General features: G+C 41.5%; 1 protein-coding gene across 1 annotated transcript in view; it reads left to right on the forward strand.

The window, feature by feature from the left end:
• Positions 1-20,109, forward strand: part of LOC308289964 (U2 small nuclear ribonucleoprotein B''-like) — a gene marked incomplete at both ends in the record, with an annotated part of 23,022 nt that extends 2,913 nt beyond the window's left edge. The window contains 4 exons of the mRNA XM_080731744.1: positions 15,830-15,967; positions 17,974-18,009; positions 19,349-19,437; positions 19,950-20,109. Coding sequence (XP_080587870.1) covers positions 15,830-15,967; positions 17,974-18,009; positions 19,349-19,437; positions 19,950-20,109 — 423 coding nt within the window. The remainder of the gene's footprint in view (positions 1-15,829; positions 15,968-17,973; positions 18,010-19,348; positions 19,438-19,949) is intronic.
• Positions 20,110-20,881: the final 772 nt, after the last annotated feature.

Genomic DNA, 20,881 nt, shown 5'->3' on the forward strand with positions numbered 1-20,881 from the left:
CTTTACCAATTCATTTCCAAAACTTTTCCAGAATTTTCTCAACCTTTTCAGGCCGAGACCCCCGAAATAATCATATTTGAACTGGGGACTCCGGCACCATGACGAGCACTAAGAGTTGAGGAATTTTGTATAACACGGTTTTATTGTGAAAATGGGCCTGTCATAATTATTACATATTTGTCTAATCGCGAGTATTTTTTCCTAATCGTTTACATGTTGAAAAATGTTAATATATTTTCAAACAATTTAGTGGAAATAGCAGATCTGCAAGCTCAAAATGCATCACATTGCGATACATTGTGAGCTTGTAGATCGGCTATTGGCACAAACAATTTCCTTTTTTGAGTATAAAGTTGTCATATCTGCCATGAGCAACTTCAAAGTCTACAGGCCAGAAATGTAAAACAACAAAAACACAATTAAATCGTTAATCACAATAATTATTTGAGTGACAATTAATCGTCATGTAAAATGACATAATTAACAGCCCTAATCACATCACACGCTATTGTAATATAATATTACTTAAAAGTTATCATAGCATTTGCATTAAGAGTAATTATTACAGTCATATATCAATTCAAACACATGCATTTCCCCCCACAGTTAAGCAATGTATAATAATTAAAATGGTTTGATTGAATACTTTATTAACGGTTTGCTACAAAAAATAAAACAATAAAACAGTGTAAAAGTACAGAGGCAGAAAACAATGCTGCTAAAAGGATAACACAACAAGCACTGGGGGCTTGTTTCCATTGTGGTCCTATGGTGCTCCATTGGAACACAGCAAGATTACATTAAATCATAACATTTAAACTGTAAAGTTATAGAAACTCACTTCTATTATAAGACATGCATGTGTACAATAATGATATGGTCATGTATAGAACGAGTGAATAAAACCAAAAAATAAAACCAAAGTAATTTACAGTACAACTGAGATCTGACATTAAGATCTTTTAAAACAAAAACTTCTCTAATCTACATTATTGACACTATTGCAGCGTGTCAGTATGCTACTGTACAAACAAACATACAGACAGACTCAAACCCAGGAGCGATGCATGCAACACTCAAAGATGAAGTGGTGAACGACCTACCTAATTCATGGGTTGCATTTGTAGTCCTACAGCGGCCATGTTGAGGACCAACACAGGTGTCCTGATAGGTGTAGAACATTAGTTCTATGCCAATCAGACAAATTGAAACACCTGTGTTGGTCCTCAACATGGCCGTTTAGGACTACAAATGCAACCCATGAATAGTTGTGCACTCACACAAATGAAACAAGGTGACTCGAGACTATGAGATTTAGAACAGGCAGAGAGGTTTTCTAACATGTCCCCGACAAGCGTGCAGTCCTTGTTGTCTGACCCTGGACTACAATGGCTTCCTCCGCTATAGAACAATACATAGATATGAATTAACATAAATGGTTACCGTTAACACTTACAACAAACTGAGGAAATTGAGAATTGAGGGAGAAAGGAAGGAACACATATGGGTAATGTCTGCAAAAGACGAGTCCCAACGGCGGCCTCTGTTGCCCGGAGCAGTGTGAATATCCATAATATTTCTGCTTTTCTATTCACCTCCTTGCCAACTTACATGTGTTTGATATGATGCTCCCATTGAGCTGATTCATAGTGGAAAGTTATGTTTCTCTTATCATGTGACCAGAGTTATTGAAACTCTTGTTAAAATGTTTACAGAGGATACAATTATTTCATTTCTTCTCCAGTATGGACACGCTGCTGGTGTTTGTACAGGTTACTTGACTCACTGAAACTCTTGTCACAATGTTTACAATGGAAAGGTTTTTCTCCAGTGTGGATACGCTGGTGTGCCTTCAGGTGATGTGACAGACTGAAACTCTTGTCACAATGTTTACAGTGGAAAGGTTTTTGTCCAGTGTGGATAAGCTTGTGTCTATTCAAGTCACCTGACCGAATGAAACTCTTGTCACAATGTTTACACTGGAAAGGTTGTTCTCCAGTGTGGACATGCTGGTGTCTCTTCAGTTCATCTGACCGACTGAAACTCTTGCCACAGGTTTGACAGTGAAAAGGTTTTTCTCCAGTGTGGATACGCTGATGTGTCTGCAGGTGAGATAACTGAATGAAACTCTTGTCACAATGTTTACAGTGGAAAGGTTTTTCTCCAGTGTGGACATGCTGGTGTTCCTTCAGGTAACCTGACAGACTGAAACTCTTGTTACACAGTTTACACTGGAAAGGTTTTTCTCCAGTGTGGATACGCTGGTGTCTGTTCAAGTCACCTGACCGAATGAAACTCTTGTCACAATGTTTACACTGAAAAGGTTTTTCTCCAGTGTGGATACGCTGGTGTTGCTTCAGGTGACCTGACAGAGTGAAACTCTTGTTACACAGTTTACAATGGAAATGTTTTTAACCAGTGTGGAGACGCTGGTGTTTCTTCAGGTTAGATGAATGACTGAAACTCTTGTCACAAAGTTTACACTGAAAAGGTTTTTCTCCAGTGTGGATACGCTGGTGTTCCTTCAGGTGACCTGACAGACTGAAACTCTTGTTACACAGTTTACACTGGAAAGGTTTTTCTCAAGTGTGGATACGCTGGTGTCTATTCAAGTCACAACCCCAAAAGAAACTCTTGTCACAATGTTTACACTGGAAAGGTTTTTCTCCAGTGTGAATACGCTGGTGTTCCTTCAGGTGACCTGACAGAGTGAAACTCTTGTTACACAGTTTACACTGGAAAGGTTTGTCTCCAGTGTGGACACCTCCACTTGTCTCCTCCCAATCATCACTGTCTTCAGTGACTTCAGTGTCAGATTCAAGCTCAACTTCACCTTCAGAACAGTGTGAAGAGAGGTCTTCATCATCGGCTTTACTTTTCACTGCTGGTAATGTTAACATTGATCCACCAGGCTCCTCTGGTCTTTGAAGTTGCTCCTCGTCTTCCTCTTTAATGTGTGGAGGCTCTGGTTTCTCCTCACTGCTGCCTTGCTGCAGGTGCCCTGGTGGATGGAGAGCCTGGTGAACCATGTTCAGAGGGAGTTTGTGAAGGACCACCACTGCAAGCTTCATTGTAGCCAATAGAGAACTCATCGTAGACCCAGAAGGCTCCTCTGATGTTTGAAGTATCTCCTCCTGTTCTACTTTAATGTGTGGAGGCTCTGGTTCCTCCTGTTCTACTTTAATGTGTGGATGCTCTGGTTCCTCCTGTTCCTCTTTAATGTGTGGATGCTCTGGTTCCTCCAGTTCCTCTTTAATGTGTGGAGGCTCTGGTTCCTCCTGTTCCTCTTTAATGTGTGGAGGCTCTGGTTCCTCCTGTTCCTCTTTAATGTGCGGAGGCTCTGGTTCCACCTGTTCCTCTTTAATGTGCGGAGGCTCTGGTTCCACCTGTTCCTCTTTAATGTGTGGAGGCTCTGGTTCCTCCTGGAGCAGACTGGAGCTCCTCTCCTGTTCAGGAGAAACCTCTTCTTTACACACAACCATGTGCAGGATGTCTAGGAGCAGAAAATAACATGATAGTGAACACTGGGTTCCTGAAGTGTAAATACACATTTCCATCCTCCCAATGTAAGATAAAGATAATCTTTCTAGTCACTTGAATCGTGTCATTTTGGTCGCTCGGTGTTGCGATGGGACAAAAGTGTTTATTTGCATGTTCAACTAATCGTCAATCACTTAACTCATTGACTGCCACCATTAAAAGTGAACTATCAAGCTAGGTTGAAAACCCTTGTTTCACCAAAACCAAGCCCTCTCAGAATAACAACTGGAGAAAAATACGTTTTTGTGAATGGTCTCTTTTCAAGCAAACAACTATTTTTTTTTACTCACAGCTCTTTATTTATTACATGAGATGCTTACTTTATGATCTGAAACAAAACAATATTTTCTTACAGTGTAATGGGCACATTGTCTGTCCGTCCGTCACACGTCACACTTTTGCACGTCACATCGTATCTCCGCAACCGTTGCCCAGATCCATGCCAAATTTTGCACACACACTCCTTGCCTGCCAAACTACAACCTCCACCCATCAATTCTCACATGCCCCTCTTCTAGCGCCACCTTGAGGCCGATTCTTGCAAAACACATTTTTGGACACTGCTCCTACAAATTTTGCCCTAAAATCACGCAAATCGGTACATACTTGCTCTACACTGATGTCATCAACATGGAGCTCTCATTTAGCGCCACCTTCAGGCCAATTTTTCAAAACCCATTTTTGGACACTACTCCTACAGATTTTGCCCTAAAATCACGCAAATCGCTACACAGTATGTCTACACTCATGTCATCAAAATGGATCTGTCCCATATAGCGCCACCATCAGGCCGATTTTTTCAAACACATTTTTGGACACTGCTCCAGCTCCTACAGAATTTGCCCTAAAATCACGCAAATCGGGACACAGTATGTCTACACTCATGTCATCAAAATGTGTCTGTCTATCATCGACGTCGAGCACCGCTTGCATGCTCATAGTCAATCTCTGCGTGGTACCGTTCAAAACAAAGCCTCCTGTGCAAAGGCACAAGACACAGATGGCAGTAGAATGAGGTCTCACTCCTTTTCTTGTGTATTTTGCTGCAGATGTAGCAGACCCTTGTAGGGTTTCTCCTTCGTGGTCTGGGCGGTATCTTTTCAGGGACATGGGCTGACCTCCTCACAGTCCGAGAATCGGGCCAGAGGGGTTGGGTGGGTCGCGGGGTGCACCAGGCTTCGACAATGGCTTCGGTGAAGCTCAAGCCAACACAAACACATCAACAACACAGCAACACCTCCCAGATGAAAGCATTGACAAATCAACACTCAAAATGTTATAAAAGTTTCAACATGAACTTACCTCAGTGTGATGAGGAGAGCGTTGGTGTAACACACACACAGAGAGAGAGAGACAGATAATTCCAGTGCCGTTTAGTGTCAGTAGATCAGTAATCCTATAGTTTCATTCGTGTAGTTTTCTTTTTCTTTTTTCGTTGTTTGTGAGCGGGTTTCATGCCCTCACCGCGGAAGCCTAAGGCCCCGGCCGGGCACAGCAAGCGCCCGACGGCTAGCCATGGTTCACCGGTCGCCTCTAGTTCTGGTTCCCGTCGCGAACCAGCCCGATCCTGCCCTGGACGCGGGCGAGGTAGAGGGGCTAGAGGGCCTCCATCGAACCCCGGTCCTGGTCAGACCACCATGGATGCCTTTCTAAGTAAGCAATTTACCCCGAGTGAGAGGACATTATGCTCTCATAATGTCCGCAGTGAGGGTGTTATCGGACGAGGCGCAGCCGAGTCCGATAACACCCTCACTCAGGACATTATGAGAGCATAATGTCCGACCCCGAGTGGTAAATAGCTTTTCTACCACTTTTTCCCGTATACATGAAAGAAAACACATAGTTGTAACTTGCAAGGATCTTAAGTTACAATCATTATTGCCTATAAAACTTCCGCGAGACAGCAGATAGTTCCACAAACAACATCTTCTACTCACCAACAGATGGCGCCAACTCCATACTAATCCATGCGTCTAGCTTACAGCTAAGCTAGAAGTTAGAAGTACCGTTCCGGCCGTAAATAGAGGCTGTTCGCTTCCAGAAAGGCATAGGTTCAGAGAAAAGGGGCTTTAAAGTTGGCGGATTGCATTGGATCCAAATAAATCGGCGACTATAGCATGCACGTTAGTAAACATAGGACCGTTGCCACCGTCATTTGTTGGTTGGGGGAAAGGTGTTCCGACTACCTCCTGAAGTCCCCGGATGTACACTGAGGTGCATTGATCTCGGACAAGTCCTCATACAACTTTGCGGCAGTTGTTTTGTCATAACCTCCGGAATTTAGCCAATCAGAATCCAGTATTTGAACACGTGACTAGAAAAAGTGGTAGAATCGCCAATTTGCCCCGTCCGGAGACGGATACGGAGTACGAGACGGAGGAAGAAGAGGCGGCACCAAAATCAAATGATGTGTACAGGTCCGTGTCCGAGGACTTCTCCGATGCAGATGATGTCATCGGCAGCACTGGTGATGGAAGTGCTTCCATCACCAGTGCTTCTCTGTCAGGCACTGGGACACAGAGACCTTCAAGCAAAGGAACAGGCAAAGGTAAGATAAAAATAATGATATTTTATATATATGTGTATATATATATATATATATATATATATATATATATATATATATATATATATATATATACATATAATATATATATATATATATATATATATATATATATATACATATACACACATATATATATATATACACACATATATATATATAAAATATCATTATTTTTATCTTACCTTTGCCTGTTCCTTTGCTTGAAGGTCTCTGTGTCCCAGTGCCTGACAGAGAAGCACTTCCTTGATCAGCTTCTGAAAACGCATACCAAAATAAAATAAATGATTTACTCCTCAAATTGAATGAAAAGTTCTGTTTCCATGTGTGTGTGTGTGTGTGTGTGTGTGTGTGTGTGTGTGTGTGTGTGTGTGTGTGTGTGTGTGTGTGTGTGTGTGTGCACGCGCGCAATGTGTGCTGCATGTGCACAACTTACGCGCAAAGAAAGAGTCATCTTTGCTCTCCGGGGGGTGCCACTCAAAATCACCAGTGCTGCCGATGACATCATCTGCATCGGAGAGGAGAAGTCATTTGATTGAGTGAATAATTTAGCGAAAGTTAGCTCAGGAAAGTAGGCTACGAAGTGATGCGCTGTGAACTTGCACTGACTGCTATCTGCTGTTTTTGAATGGATCAATGATATGGATTAGGATAATACATACATCTCACTCTGGGACTGGGAGAGATAGTGAGTCTCGATATTATCTCTCGGCGACATGGGCATGGCAGAGCGTTCTTCGCGTGGCCTCAATCCGGTGTTTGGGACGGCGAGCCACCGATTCCGGCGTGAGGAGTGCGGGCAGTGGAGCCGTGTCTGCCCGCGGTGTGTGTTGTTGGGACGGCGACGCCGCCTCTTCTTCCTCCGTCTCGTACTCCGTATCCGTCTCCGGACGGGGCAAATTGGCGATTAGAAAGGAATCCATGGTGGTCTGACCAGGACCGGGGTTCGATGGAGGCCCTCTAGACCCTCTACCTCGCCCGCGTGCAGTGCAGGATCGGGCTGGTTCGCGACGGGAACCAGAACCAGAGGCGACCGGCGAACCATGGCTAGCCGTCGGGCGCTTGCTGCGCCCGGCCGGGGCCTTAGGCTTCCGCGGTGTGGGCATGAAACCCGCTCACAAACAACGAAAAAAGAAAACTACACGAATGAAACTATAGGATTACTGATCTACTGGACACTAAACGGCACTGGAATTATCTGTCTGTCTCTCTCTCTGTATGTGTGTGTTACACCAACGCTCTCCTCCTCACACTGAGGTAAGTTCATGTTGAAACTTTTATAACATTTTGAGTGTTGATTTGTGAATGCTTTCATCGGGGAGGTGTTGCTGTGTTGTTGATGTGTTTGTGTTGGCTTGTTTTGGTATAGAGAGGCCTGAGAGGCCGGGCGGTTGCTACGAGGCTCTGATGTAGCCATTGTTGTCTTGCTGTTTTGGTAAACTTTTGTTGTAGAGACTTTGAACTTTTTTGCGTGTATATGGAGCTGTGTGTGGGTTAGGGTGACTCAGTGCAGCAGGTCACAGCTTTTCAAGTGAAAATGTTTTTGATTCATGCAGAATGGTCTGCTTGAAGATCTGCTTGTTTTGTTTTCATTGTCTGACACCACCACTGCTGCGGCCGCGCCGCACTGTGTCGGCGGAGCCGTGTCCTGATAAATGAGTTCACTTTGGGTTCATGGGGAGGTCGATTTCTCCTTTGTTTTCAAACAAGCTGACTTTGATGTGTGATTTTTAACCACCCTTTTATCATAGCAACATGACATTTTGTCACAGGCTAGGGGAAAGTGTACTTTTGCATAAACCTTGAAAACAGCCCCAACTCGTGAAACTCGGGCGTCGCAGCCTCAGACAATGGAAAAAACTCGGGGAACTCGTGGCGGCGCAGTCAATGAGTTAACACATTGGGTGTTATATAATTATTTAGATACCTCGCCAGGGTTTTCCATTGATTGTACCTTATTTTGAGAACCCAGGGAAGCCACAAACTTCATTTACTTAATGGCAAGATATCTGCTGTGTGAATATGGTCAATGTGTTAACATATTATGCAAACAGTAGGCAATTCTAGTCTAGCAGTATGTTTTCTTTTGTTGAAATGTTGAAGTACTATTTTCTGATAATAATCATTGCTATTTAGTGTTCAGTCTCTCCAGTTCTGAATTAACATACCCTACCTTAAAGGGATATTCCACTTTCAACAGGGAGCAGTGGTAGGGCTTCTCTCCACATACAAACCCATTTAACTTCCAACTCCATTTTATCCATGATAGATTCATTAAAAACACCCATTATTTTTTCTGGAGACTCATTTTACCCTCCTAATACGTGAGCAGGCCGTGTTTTTTCGATAACTTTTTTATTTATTTTTAATAATTATTTGGAAAAATGGAAAAAATGAAATACAAAAAAATTATTATTAAAAATAAATGAAAAAATGTCATCGAAAAAACACGGCCTGCTCACGTATTAGGAGGGTAGTATGAGTCAACAGAAACAATAATGTGTGTTTTTAATGAATCTATCATGGTTAAAATGAAGTTTGAAGTTACAATGGGTGTGTGTGGGGAGAGGCCCTGGGCCTGGAGGGCCTGGTAACATTTACATCAAATATCTAAATATTCAATCAAGCTAATTAAAAACTGTTCAGGGTGTTCATAAAAGCCTGATTAGATGATAAAATTACCAAGTTTTTTTAAAAGTGAAATACCCCTTTAAGTCAAGCTTCAGTTGAACATTTATTGTGTAACACATTTAAAAAGCAATGTAGCACTAGAAAATACATTTTCTACAGAATGTTAAGTGTGCCTGCAGCTCGCTAATTATGTACAACCTTGTGTAGTGGTTGGTGTTAGCATTAGCATTTTTAGCATTAACATTAATATCAGCACTAGAAAAGAAAATTCCTACGAAATTTTAAGTGTGCCTGCAGCTCGCTAAGTTTGTGCATTAGCATTTTTAATATTAGCAATTGTAGCATTAGCAATTTAGCATTAACATTTTTTAACATTAGCATTAAGATTTTAATGTTAGCATTAGCATTAGCAATTTTAGATTAGCATTAGCATAAGTAGCGGTTAGCATTAGCAGTTAGCCGTTGGGACTGAGGGACCATCCACAGAGACCAGTAATGTGTTGGGAAGTGGAGTTATGGTTGTTAAAAGCCCAGCCAATAGGAAGGCAGAGGGGGTGGGGCTTAAGCAATTACAGATCATTCCTAATGGCCATGTAAGTACACACAGCGAGTTTCGAGACAGTACCATGCTGCAAACTGGAGATATAGCTGTTTAAGAGGGGGGCGGGGCTTAGGTAATAATTCCCTATTGGCCGTTTAAGTCCAGACACCAAGTTTCAATATGGTACCATGCTGTGAACTGGAGTAATGGCTGTTTAAAGCCCAGCCAATAGGAATACAGAGGGGGCGGGGCTTAATCAATTACAGCTCATCCCTATTGGCCGTAAAAAGACCAAAATTGTGTGTGCATTGTAAAGTTTAAATCACGTTGCTAGGCAAAAGTATGGCAGAGATATGTGGTGCCAAAGTTTCTGGGTTTTTTTCTGAGTCCCCCATTCAAAGTCAATGGGGGGTTTTGTGCGTAGTTTTTTACGAATTACGTTGCCATGGTAACGCGGATCGGAAAGAAAAGTAACAGCACACCATTCCCGGCCGAGCCGCACATTTTGATGTATATATTGCGGCGGTGGTGTAAATCGTGCGGCAGTTATTACGTGCCGAAATTTGTGGGATCATTATATTTTAAGTGTGCCTGCAGCTCGCTTAGTGTGTGCAACCTTGTATAGAAGTTGGTGTTAGCATTAGCATTTGTTAGCATTAGCATTTTTAGCTTAGCATTAGCGAAAGTAGCAGTTAGCATTAGCAGTTAGCCGTTGGGACTGTGGAACCACCCACCGAGTTTGAGACCAGTAACGTGTTGGGAAGTGGAGTTATGGCTGTTTAAAGCCCAGCCAATAGGAAGGCAGGGGGCCGGGCTTAAACAATTACAGATCATTCCTATTGGCCATCTTAATACTCACGCCAAGTTTCAAGACCCTACCATGCTGCAAACTGGAGATATAGCCGTTTAAAGCTCAGCCAATAGGAAGATAGGGCGGGGCTTAAGAGGGGCGGGGCTTAAGTAATAAGTCCCTATTGGCCATTCAAGTCCAGACACCAAGTTTCAAGACGGTACCATGCTGTGAACTGGAGTTATGGCTGTTTAAAGCCCAGCCAATAGGAATACAGAGGGGGCGGGGCTTAATCAATTACAGCTCATCTCTAAACAAAAGGTGGTAGTTACTAGTTCTTCTATCTATGCCATGTTGGGCAGACCATGTGCTTTATGTATGACATAGGCCTATTATAATTAAGTGTGCCTGCCATGCAATGGCAAAACACTTATTGTAATCCGCCATACTTAAAGGAGCTATAGTCAACTTTTTCATTGTAGGTGTACATCCTAGTCTACAGACTAGGATGTAAACAAAGTACGGGCCCTGTAAATGTAAACAAAGGGCCAAAATGATTATTAAGTGTGCCTGCCATGCAACGCAATGGCAAAACACTTATTGTAATCCGCCATACTTAATTAAGTCCATAGTTTCGCCACAAATTTCTGCACGTAATAACTGCCGCACAATTTACGCCACCCACGCAATATATACATCAAAACGTGCGGCTCGGCCGGGAATAGGTTGCTATTACTTTTCTTTCCGATCCGCGTTACCATTGCGACGTAATTCGCAAAAAACGACGCCAAAAAACCCCATTGACTTAGAATGGGGGAAACTTCGGCACGTAATAACTGCCGCACGATTTACGCCACCCCCGCAATATATACATCAAAATGTGCGGCTCGTCCGGGAATGGTGTGCTATTACTTTTCTTTCCGATCCGCTTTACGATTGCGATGTAATTCGCAAAAAACAACGCCCAAAAACTCCATTGACTTTGAATGGGGGACTCCGAAAAAAACCCAGAAACTTTGGCGCCACATAACTCTGCCATACTTTTGCCTAGCAACGTCATTTAAAATGTAAAATGCTCACACAACTTTGGTCTTTTTCCGACCAATAGGGATGAGCTGTAATTGATTAAGCCTCGCCCCCTCTTTAACAGGAAGTGCCCTTCACCAAACAGGAAGTGCCTCTATAACTCATGAACCGTTTGTCGTACAGACTTGCGGCTGGTGTCATACCTTTTCTTTTTTTCTCAATTTTTTTTTTCTCAATTTTTTTTTCTCAAATTTTTTTTTTTCTCAATTTTTTTTTCTCAAATTTTTTTTTCTCAAAATTTTTTTTTTCTCAAAATTTTTTTTTCTCAAATTTTTTTTTCTCAATTTTTTTTTCTCAAATTTTTTTTTTTCTCAAAAATTTTTTTTCTCAATTTTTTTTTTCTCAAATTTTTTTTTTCTCAATTTTTTTCTCAAAATTATTTTTTTCTCAAATTTTTTTTCTCAAAAATTTTTTTTTCTCAAATTTTTTTTTTCTCAATTTTTTTCTCTAAATTTTTTTTTTCTCAAATTTTTTTTCTCAATTTTTTTCTCTAATTTTTTTTTTCTCAAAATTTTTTTTTCTCAATTTTTTTTTTCTCAAAATTTTTTTTTCTCAAAATTGTTTTCTCAAAATTATTTTTTTCTCAAAAAAATTTTTTCTCACATTTTTTTTTCTCAAGATTTTTTTTTCTCACAATTTTTTTTTCAAAATTTCTTTTTCTCAAAAAAGTTTTTTTCTCAAATTTTTTTTCTCACAAAACAATTTTTTCTCAAAAAACTGTCGTTAAAGTGCGACCCGTGATAACGGCCAAAAATGCTCCAAAACGCCACTAATTAGTCGAAATGGCTGACTTCCTGTTTGGTTTCTGATTGGCTGCTGGCCTTGTGACGTGGGTAGAGCTGCGAGGGCCTGGTCATCGCTGCTTGCAGCTTTAATTCATTAATCGTCCATGACCTTAATTGGGGCCTATTTCGCCAAACAGGAAGTGCCCCTCACCAAACAGGAAGTGACCCTTGATCTCGTGAACCGTTTGTCATACAGACACGCGGGTTGCGTCAAATGAAATAACGCTAATGCTAACACCAACCGCTACAGAAGGTTGCACAGACTTAGCGAGCTGCAGGCACACTTAAAATTTCTTAGAAATTTTCTCTTCTAGTTTTATCATTATTTTATGCTTTTTGTGGTCATTTTTTAATTGAAACACATATATGAAGCTTATTTTTTTATAAAATATTTTCGAAACATTTTTATTTTAGCATCCGTTTTTCAAGAAAAAGTTGACTATAGCTCCTTTAAGTCAGTAAGTAAGTAAGTCATGTTCTTGCAAATTTCTGCTCGTAATAACTGCCGCACAATTTACGCCACCCACGCAATATATACATCAAAACGTGCGGCTCGGCCGGGAATAGGTTGCTATTACTTTTCTAAGAGAAAAGTTGTATCGTTTAATTGATATTAATTTATTAGTGAATTAATTTTACCCATTGACTTATAATGGGAATCGCAAAAACTCACATTCAATATTTTTTTTCTTGCAAACCATAGGGGCTACAGTTTCAAAACTTGGAGAGGAGATTTATAATGATATCAAGGATTAAATAAAAAATAATTTCGTAAGTTGGCCTCATGGTGGCGCTATAACAGTCCACTTTACCTTTCGGCCTGTAACTCTTGAACCGTGGGTCGGAAAATTAAAATTCCTTTTTCCCTGGATTCCTTGGGTCATGACGCATCTCCTCATATAGGCCACGCCCATTTGCGTCAGGATAGATTTTCCGCCATTTTGAATTTTCTTCAAAACACACTTTTTGCTCCTTTTCCTACATATTTTTTCCAAATGTCACAAAAATCGATACACACGATCTATGGACTCATGCGATAAACATATTTAAACGATATTTTGATAGTCCATACCGTTCTTCCGTAACAGGGTTCCAAAGTTAGCGGGAGGAGCCCGTTTTGTAAGAAGTAGCCATAAATCACAAACGAAACATCCAGTCAACACCAAATTTTAACCACAAGTGGGGGGCGCTATACTGAACATATACCCAAAAGCATTTCCACTTCGACCCATAGGGGGCACCACAAATGCGCAAAACGTAACCGTTTCATGCCAAAACGTGTTTTTCAGGGGGAACGACCCTCTCAAAACGAAACACTAACACCAACCGCTACACAAGGTTGCACAGACTTAGCGAGCTGCAGGCACACTTAAAATTTCTTAGAAATTTTCTTTTCTAGTTAATGAAGTAGTTAGTTTCGCCACAAAGTTCGGCACGTAATAAGTGCCGCACGATTTACGCCACTGCCGCAATATATACATCAAAACGTGCGGCTCGGCCGGGAATGGGGTGCTATTACTTTTCTAAGAGAAAAGTTGTATCGTTTAATTGATATTAATTTATTAGTGAATTAATTTTACCCATTGACTTATAATGGGAATCGCAAAAACTCACATTCAATATTTTTTTTCTCGCAAACCATAGGGGCTACAGTTTCAAAACTTGGAGAGGAGATTTATAATGATATCAAGGATTAAATAAAAAAATATTTCGTCAGTTGGCCTCATGGTGGCGCTATAACAGTCCACTTTACCTTTCGGCCTGTAACTCTTGAACCGTGGGTCGGAAAATTAAAATTCCCTTTTCCCTGGATTCCTTGGGTCATGACGCATCTCCTCATATAGGCCACGCCCATTTGCGTCAGGATAGATTTTCCGCCATTTTGAATTTTCTTCAAAACAGAGTTTTTGCTCCTTTTCCTACATATTTTCTCCAAATGTCACAAAAATCGATACACACGATCTATCGACGCATGCGATAAACATATTTAAACGATATTTTGATAGTCCATACCGTTCTTCCGTAACAGGGTTCCAAAGTTAGCGGGAGGAGCCCGTTTTGTAAGAAGTAGCCATAAATCACAAACGAAACATCCAGTCAACACCAAATTTTAACCACAAGTGGGGGGCGCTATACTGAACATATACCCAAAAGCATTTCCACTTCGACCCATAGGGGGCACCACAAACGCGCAAAACGTAACCGTTTCATGCCAAAACGTGTTTTTCAGAGGGAACGACCCTCTCAAAACGAAACACTAACACCAACCGCTACACAAGGTTGCACAGACTTAGCGAGCTGCAGGCACACTTAAAATTTCTTAGAAATTTTCTTTTCTAGTATATCCTCACACCTTTATTAGAATCGCCCCAAAAAATAGCGTGTTTGTTTGTGTGTTTGTGTGTGTTTCCATCTGTAACTCCACGTTCAGCAGTTGTTCAATTCTCTAAAAAACATAATACAAAAATCAATAACGCATGTACCTTGCCCAACATCAACTTTATCACCTTCAGATGTGTCTCTACTTCTCATATAATGCCAAAATGTTTAATTTTTTTTGCGCCATATATGCTTTTTTTCTATCTTATTATAACCCACCCAGCCAAAACAGAGCAGGCCACCCTGTACCTGAGGGGTTTGTATTTCTGAAACTATTGTATATATCTTACAGACTCAACATTTTACACCATTTTGCATTTTGGAACACACTGCATATTTAATGTTGAGCTATCCTACATTTGTATTGCTTAGCTGCCCTCTGGACTGTATCCATCTCTTGAGTACAGGGGACTTTTACATAAGGGGCCAGGCCCCCGCAGGGGCTTTTTTCTAGTATATATATATAAGTATGGCGGATTACAATAAGTGTTTTGCCATTGCATTGCATGGCAGGCACACTTAATAATAATAAAAATGTTTGTAATATTTCAGAGGATCCAGTACGCTAAGACAGACCTTTGAGGTTTATAATGATGTATAATAATATTATTTCAGAGGATCCAGTAGGCTAAGACAGACCTTTGAGGTTTATAATGATGTATAATAATATCATTTCAGAGGATCCAGTAGGCTAAAACAGACCTTTGAGGTTTATAATGATGTATAATAATATTATTTCAGAGGATCCAGTAGGCTAAAACAGACCTTTAAGGTTTATAATGATGTATAATAATAATATTTCAGAGGATCCAGTAGGCTAAAACAGACCTTTGAGGTTTATAATGATGTATAATAATAATATTTCAGAGGATCCAGTACGCTAAAACAGACCTTTGAGGTTTATAATGATGTATAATAATAATATTTCAGAGGATCCAGTACGCTAAAACAGACCTTTAAGGTTTATAATGATGTATAATAATAATATTTCAGAGGATCCAGTAGGCTAAAACAGACCTTTGAGGTTTATAATGATGTATAATAATAATATTTCAGAGGATCCAGTAGGCTAAAACAGACCTTTGAGGTTTATAATGATGTATAATAATAATATTTCAGAGGATCCAGTACGCTAAAACAGACCTTTGAGGTTTATAATGATGTATAATAATAATATTTCAGAGGATCCAGTACGCTAAAACAGACCTTTAAGGTTTATAATGATGTATAATAATAATATTTCAGAGGATCCAGTACGCTAAGACAGACTCTGAGGTTTATAATGATGTATAATAATAATATTTCAGAGGATCCAGTACGCTAAGACAGACCTTTGAGGTTTATAATGATGTATAATAATATTATTTCAGAGGATCCAGTACGCTAAGACAGACCTTTGAGGTTTATAATTATGTATAATAATAATAACATTTGTTGTAATATTTCAGAGGATCCAGTATGCTAAGACAGACCGTTAAGGTTTATAATTATGTATAATAATAATATTTCAGAGGATCCAGTATGCTAAGACAGACTCTGAGGTGATCTCCAAGATGAGAGGAACGTATGGAGACAAGGACAAGAAGAAGGAGAAGAAGAAGAAAGTTCTAGAGCAGTCCTCCAACCTCAGCAAGAAGCCTGCAGTACCAGTGAGAGAGACACACGCACGCATGCACGCACGCACGCACGCACACACACACCCACACCACACTCACCACACACACCACACACACACACACACACACACACACACACACACACACACACACAGATCTACATGCTCACAACGCCTCGCAACACGAGGCGTTGTGAGCATGTAGATCGACTATGTTCACAATGTTCGCCTCTTGCTTACTTAATATTTGACAGTTTGCCCAGTCCTGTCGAATATTCGACTATTCGAATAGTTTGAGGTTGAATAATTCAAATACTAAAAATCACTATTTGTGAATGCCCTAACACACACACACACACACACACACACACACACACACACACACACACACACACACACACACACACACACACACACACACACACACACACACACCCTCATTCAGTCCCACTTTGACAACGCTTGCACCAACACCAAAAAGCCACTAAAGACTAAGCTCCAAACCTCCCAAAACAAACTGATTGGGCTACTTCTCCACCTGGGGCCCAAGGTCATGACCCACGTTTCTCCCACATATTTTGCTAGCCTAAGTTGGCTCAGTGTTGAAGACAGGTTAAACAACTAAAAATGGGATTGGCTTTCAAAATAGTCAATGCAAATCTGCCCTCCATCCCCTCAGTACCAGCATATCTGACCAAACCAAAAGGTTAGCGACACCCACAGTCACAACACCAGAGGAAGCAACACAATGATCTGATAACACAAACCCATAAGGCAAATATGGGTAAATTCTCTTTCTACAACACTGCCACCCAGGTGTGGAATTCCTTGACCCTTAAAACATGTAGCTCGCTGGCATGGGACCGTACCTATGTTCCCCAGGTTCTATGTTCCCCACGTACCCCCTCAAAGAAGGTTCTATGTTCCCCACTTAACTAAAAAATGCTTCTATGTTCCCTGCTCATCCAAAAATGCAGGAAACATAACTCAAAACACACACAACATTACATAATGGAGAGAAATTACGAATACTAGTGGGTCAGGGGGGAACTAGAGACATCTGGGCATTATCTGTGTGGCACTAGGTAGGGACATGTGGGCATTTGGACGAGTGGGCACCTGGAAAAGTAAGCACTTAGGGGTGGAGACATCTGGGCACTAGGGGCACCTGGACAACTGGACGAGTGGGCACCTAAATTAGGATTGCCTACATGGTTCTTAGTTCCCAGATCCCACCATGTCCTGCATTTGAGTTGGGAACATACAGTACCTTTTTTGGTATGAGGAACATGGATCATCTTTTGGTTGAGCGGGGAACATAGAACCTATTTTGGTGGAGGGTGGGGGACCGTACCTATGTTCCCCAGGTTCTATGTTCCCCAATTACCACCTAAACCTAAACTTAACCTCAGTAAAACTATGCCTAAACCTAACCTTAACCATGACTATGACCTAACCTCAGTAAAACTAACGCTGGTGAATGCTAACCTGGTGCATTTTAACCTGTGGGGAACATTTAACCTGGGGAACATAGGGTGGACCCCGAGGGTGGGTACGGAACATAGAACCTTTTTTTGGGGTAAGTGGGGAACATATAACCTGAGGAACATAGGGAGGACCCCCCCACACACACACACACACACACACCTGAATAAAATATATGGACAATTTGGTCGACAAATAAAAACTATGCTAGTGGAGAAGAGATCCAGAACAGTGATGTTATGATTGGCTGCGTGTGGGGTCAGAGGTCAAACTCTCAATATAGCCGATCTACAAGTAGTTTGGTTATTTATTATTCAAGTTGTCAAAGCCTGCCAAACAATAGATTTTTGTCGACTAAATCAACTGTAGATTTAGGTGAGGAAAGAAAACTAAAACAAGACTAAAAACTCAAACATTTCAGATGACTAAAACTAAATGGATTTGTATTCATAAGACTATCAGTAAAACTACAATGAGGTTTTATTCATAAGGTTATCAGTAAAACTACAATGAGGTTGGGTGTTAAATGACCATGTGTGTTGTTTGTGTTTCCAGGGGTCCAACAACCAGACTCACACACCTGCTGAAAAGGTAAGAACTTTCACCACTGTTTCCTAAGAGCTGTATATATTTGAACACATTCAATGTGTGGTGCGGGCACAGTCGGTAGAGCTGTCGCCTCACAGCTAGAAGGTCCTGGGTTCGATTCCATCCGGGGGACGCTGTGGGTGCTGGGGGCGTGCTCTCTACTCTGCGTCATCAGCGCCCACACCCTAGGTGGGGTTGGCGAAAGGGCCATTTCTGTATAGAGTTTGCATGTTCTCCCAGTGTCTCCTAGGGTAGTGTCATGACTGGCCATAACAGGTAACAGGTCATAACAAAAGATTGGGGAGAGGAGACATGGCAAAAGTGTAACAAGGTGTATTTATTAAATAAAAGCCTAGGACATTAACTAAGGAATGCTTCAAAACAACTGAGCTCAACATAATGTCAAAAGGATCCTATGAGTGTGGAGTCAGTAATCAGTGGTGTAAATGTGGATGTGTGGGACATGGTGTAGTGCAGGGTGTTGGATGGAAAGTAAAGCAAGAACTAACTAAACATAACAGAAAGGGGCATGGAGCAGAGGCTGGTGGAGACGTCTGCCTCCCCTGTATCTCTGGTTCAGAATGGCCTGGGCTGGCTTTTTATAGACTCCTGGAGGCACCGGGCCCAGGTGCTCTCCAATGAGCCATTAGACCAACTAGCCAATGAGGCCCCACCCGGCTCACAGAGACAGTTTTTTTTTTTTTTTTTTTTTTTTTTTTCACAGAGACAGTTAAGCAAGGCAGGCACCCCTCTAATGACAGCCTAAATGTGTGGGGCATCACAGTAGATACACTCACAAAAAACATGCAGTAATCCTGGTCACTATACTGCCTCCCCCTGGCCAGCCGGGACGCCTGATGGAGGGGGAAGGAACTGGTTGGAATAACGCAGGGCTACTCAACTTAAGACGGCTCAGGGGCCACTCAGCAAAATACAAAAAGTCTGAGGGCCGCAAGCTCAACATGACAGTCCTATTTTGGACGTTTAGACAATGAAACAAAATAGCAAAAAGGTCTTAACAAAACAATAAAAAAATAGTTTCCTAGTGGTTTTGGACAGTAACTGAAAAATGAATGAAATTATTTGTCCCCACTGAAAGTAGGCAAAATATACAGTATTTATTGGTAAGACCATGACGGGCTGCATAGACATGCTGCAGGGTCCTCCTCATGCACTGAAGAAAGCATGAGCTCAGTTCAGGGCTCTCCCCAGGTTGGCAGAGGGAGAGCAGAGCCCAGGATTACATTGGACAACTGGCACCGGGTGAAAAATGGGTTACAACATCGTAGGATGAAATAAATAATGATTCAAAGATATTCTTCATTAATGCTGTCTTCTTCAGGTTCCTGACAACCCTCCAAACTACATCCTGTTTCTGAGCAACCTGCCAGAGGAGACCAATGAGATGATGCTATCTATGCTGTTCAACCAGTAAGATCACTTTATGTTAATGAGTGGATGCTCTTCAACCAGTAAGATCACTTTATGTTAATGAGATGATGCTGTTCAACCAGTAAGATCACTTTATGTTAATGAGATGATGCTGTTCAACCAGTAAGATCACTTTATGTTAATGAGATGATGCTGTTCAACCAGTAAGATCACTTTATGTTAATGAGTGGATGCTCTTCAACCAGTAAGATTTATATATGATAATGAGATGACTGTTCAACCAGTAAGATTACTTTATGTTAATGAGCTGACTCTGTTTAACCAGTAAGATTGCTTTATGTTAATGAGATGATGCTGTTAAACCAGTAAGATTCATTTATGTTTATGAGATGATGCTGTTCAAATAAATAGCATAGTAAATAGCAGATATACAAGCTCACAACGCCTCGCGTTAACTTTAATTTATTTTCTGTCTTGTGTTCCCTCAAAGGGATGAATAAAGTTTAACTACCGTCTTGTCCTGTTTTTGTTTTTGTTTTATTTCACCCCAGGTTCCCGGGTTTCAAAGAGGTGCGTCTGGTTCCGGGTAAACACGACATCGCCTTCGTAGAGTTTGAGAGTGACGGACAGGCGGGCGTGGCCAAAGACGCCTTACAGGGCTTCAGGATCACGGCCACCTGCGCCATGAAGATCACCTACGCCAAGAAATAGCTCCACCTGCACCATGAAGATCACCTACGCCAAGAAATAGACAGCCGCTGGCCGCCGCGTCCACGTCCATGGACGCGACCGTGGACGCGTCCATGGACGCGGCCGCGAAAAAAACGTCCGTGGACGCGAGGCCGCGTCCACGGACGCAAACGGCCGGCCGTCCCGGCCGTGGACGCGACCGTGGACGCGGCCGTGGACGCAGACGGCCGGGGACGCGGCCGTGGACGCGGCCGTGGACGAGGCCGCGGCCGTGGACGCAAACGGCCGGCCGTGGACGCAAACGGCCGGCCGTGGACGGGTCCATGGACGAGGTCGCGAAAAAAAGGCAGCGAAAAAGAAAAAAAAAGGTGTCTATTGTATGTATTTTTTGATGGAGATTTCAAATATGACCTTCTTTTTTGCATAGGACAACTCTAACCTGCATCAATTGGTATTTTATAATTGCCAATTGTACCCTATCCATCTAAAAAACAAATTGGATGTCTATTGTATGTATTTTTTGATGGAGAATTCAAATATTACCTTCTTTTTGGGATAGGACAACTCTAACCTGCATCAATTGGTATTTTATAATTGCCAATTGTACCCTATCCATCTCAAAAACAAATTGGATGTCTATTGTATGTATTTTTTGATGGGGAATTCAAATGTTACCTTCTTTTTTAGATATGACAACTCTGACCTGCATCAATTGGTGCATCAACCTACTTACTATCTATCTATCTATCTATCTATCTATCTATCTATCTATCTATCCATCTATCCATCTATC

This window comes from Nannobrachium achirus (genome assembly GCF_963921795.1).
Source record: "Nannobrachium achirus genome assembly, chromosome: 1".
NCBI lineage: Eukaryota > Metazoa > Chordata > Actinopteri > Myctophiformes > Myctophidae > Nannobrachium > Nannobrachium achirus.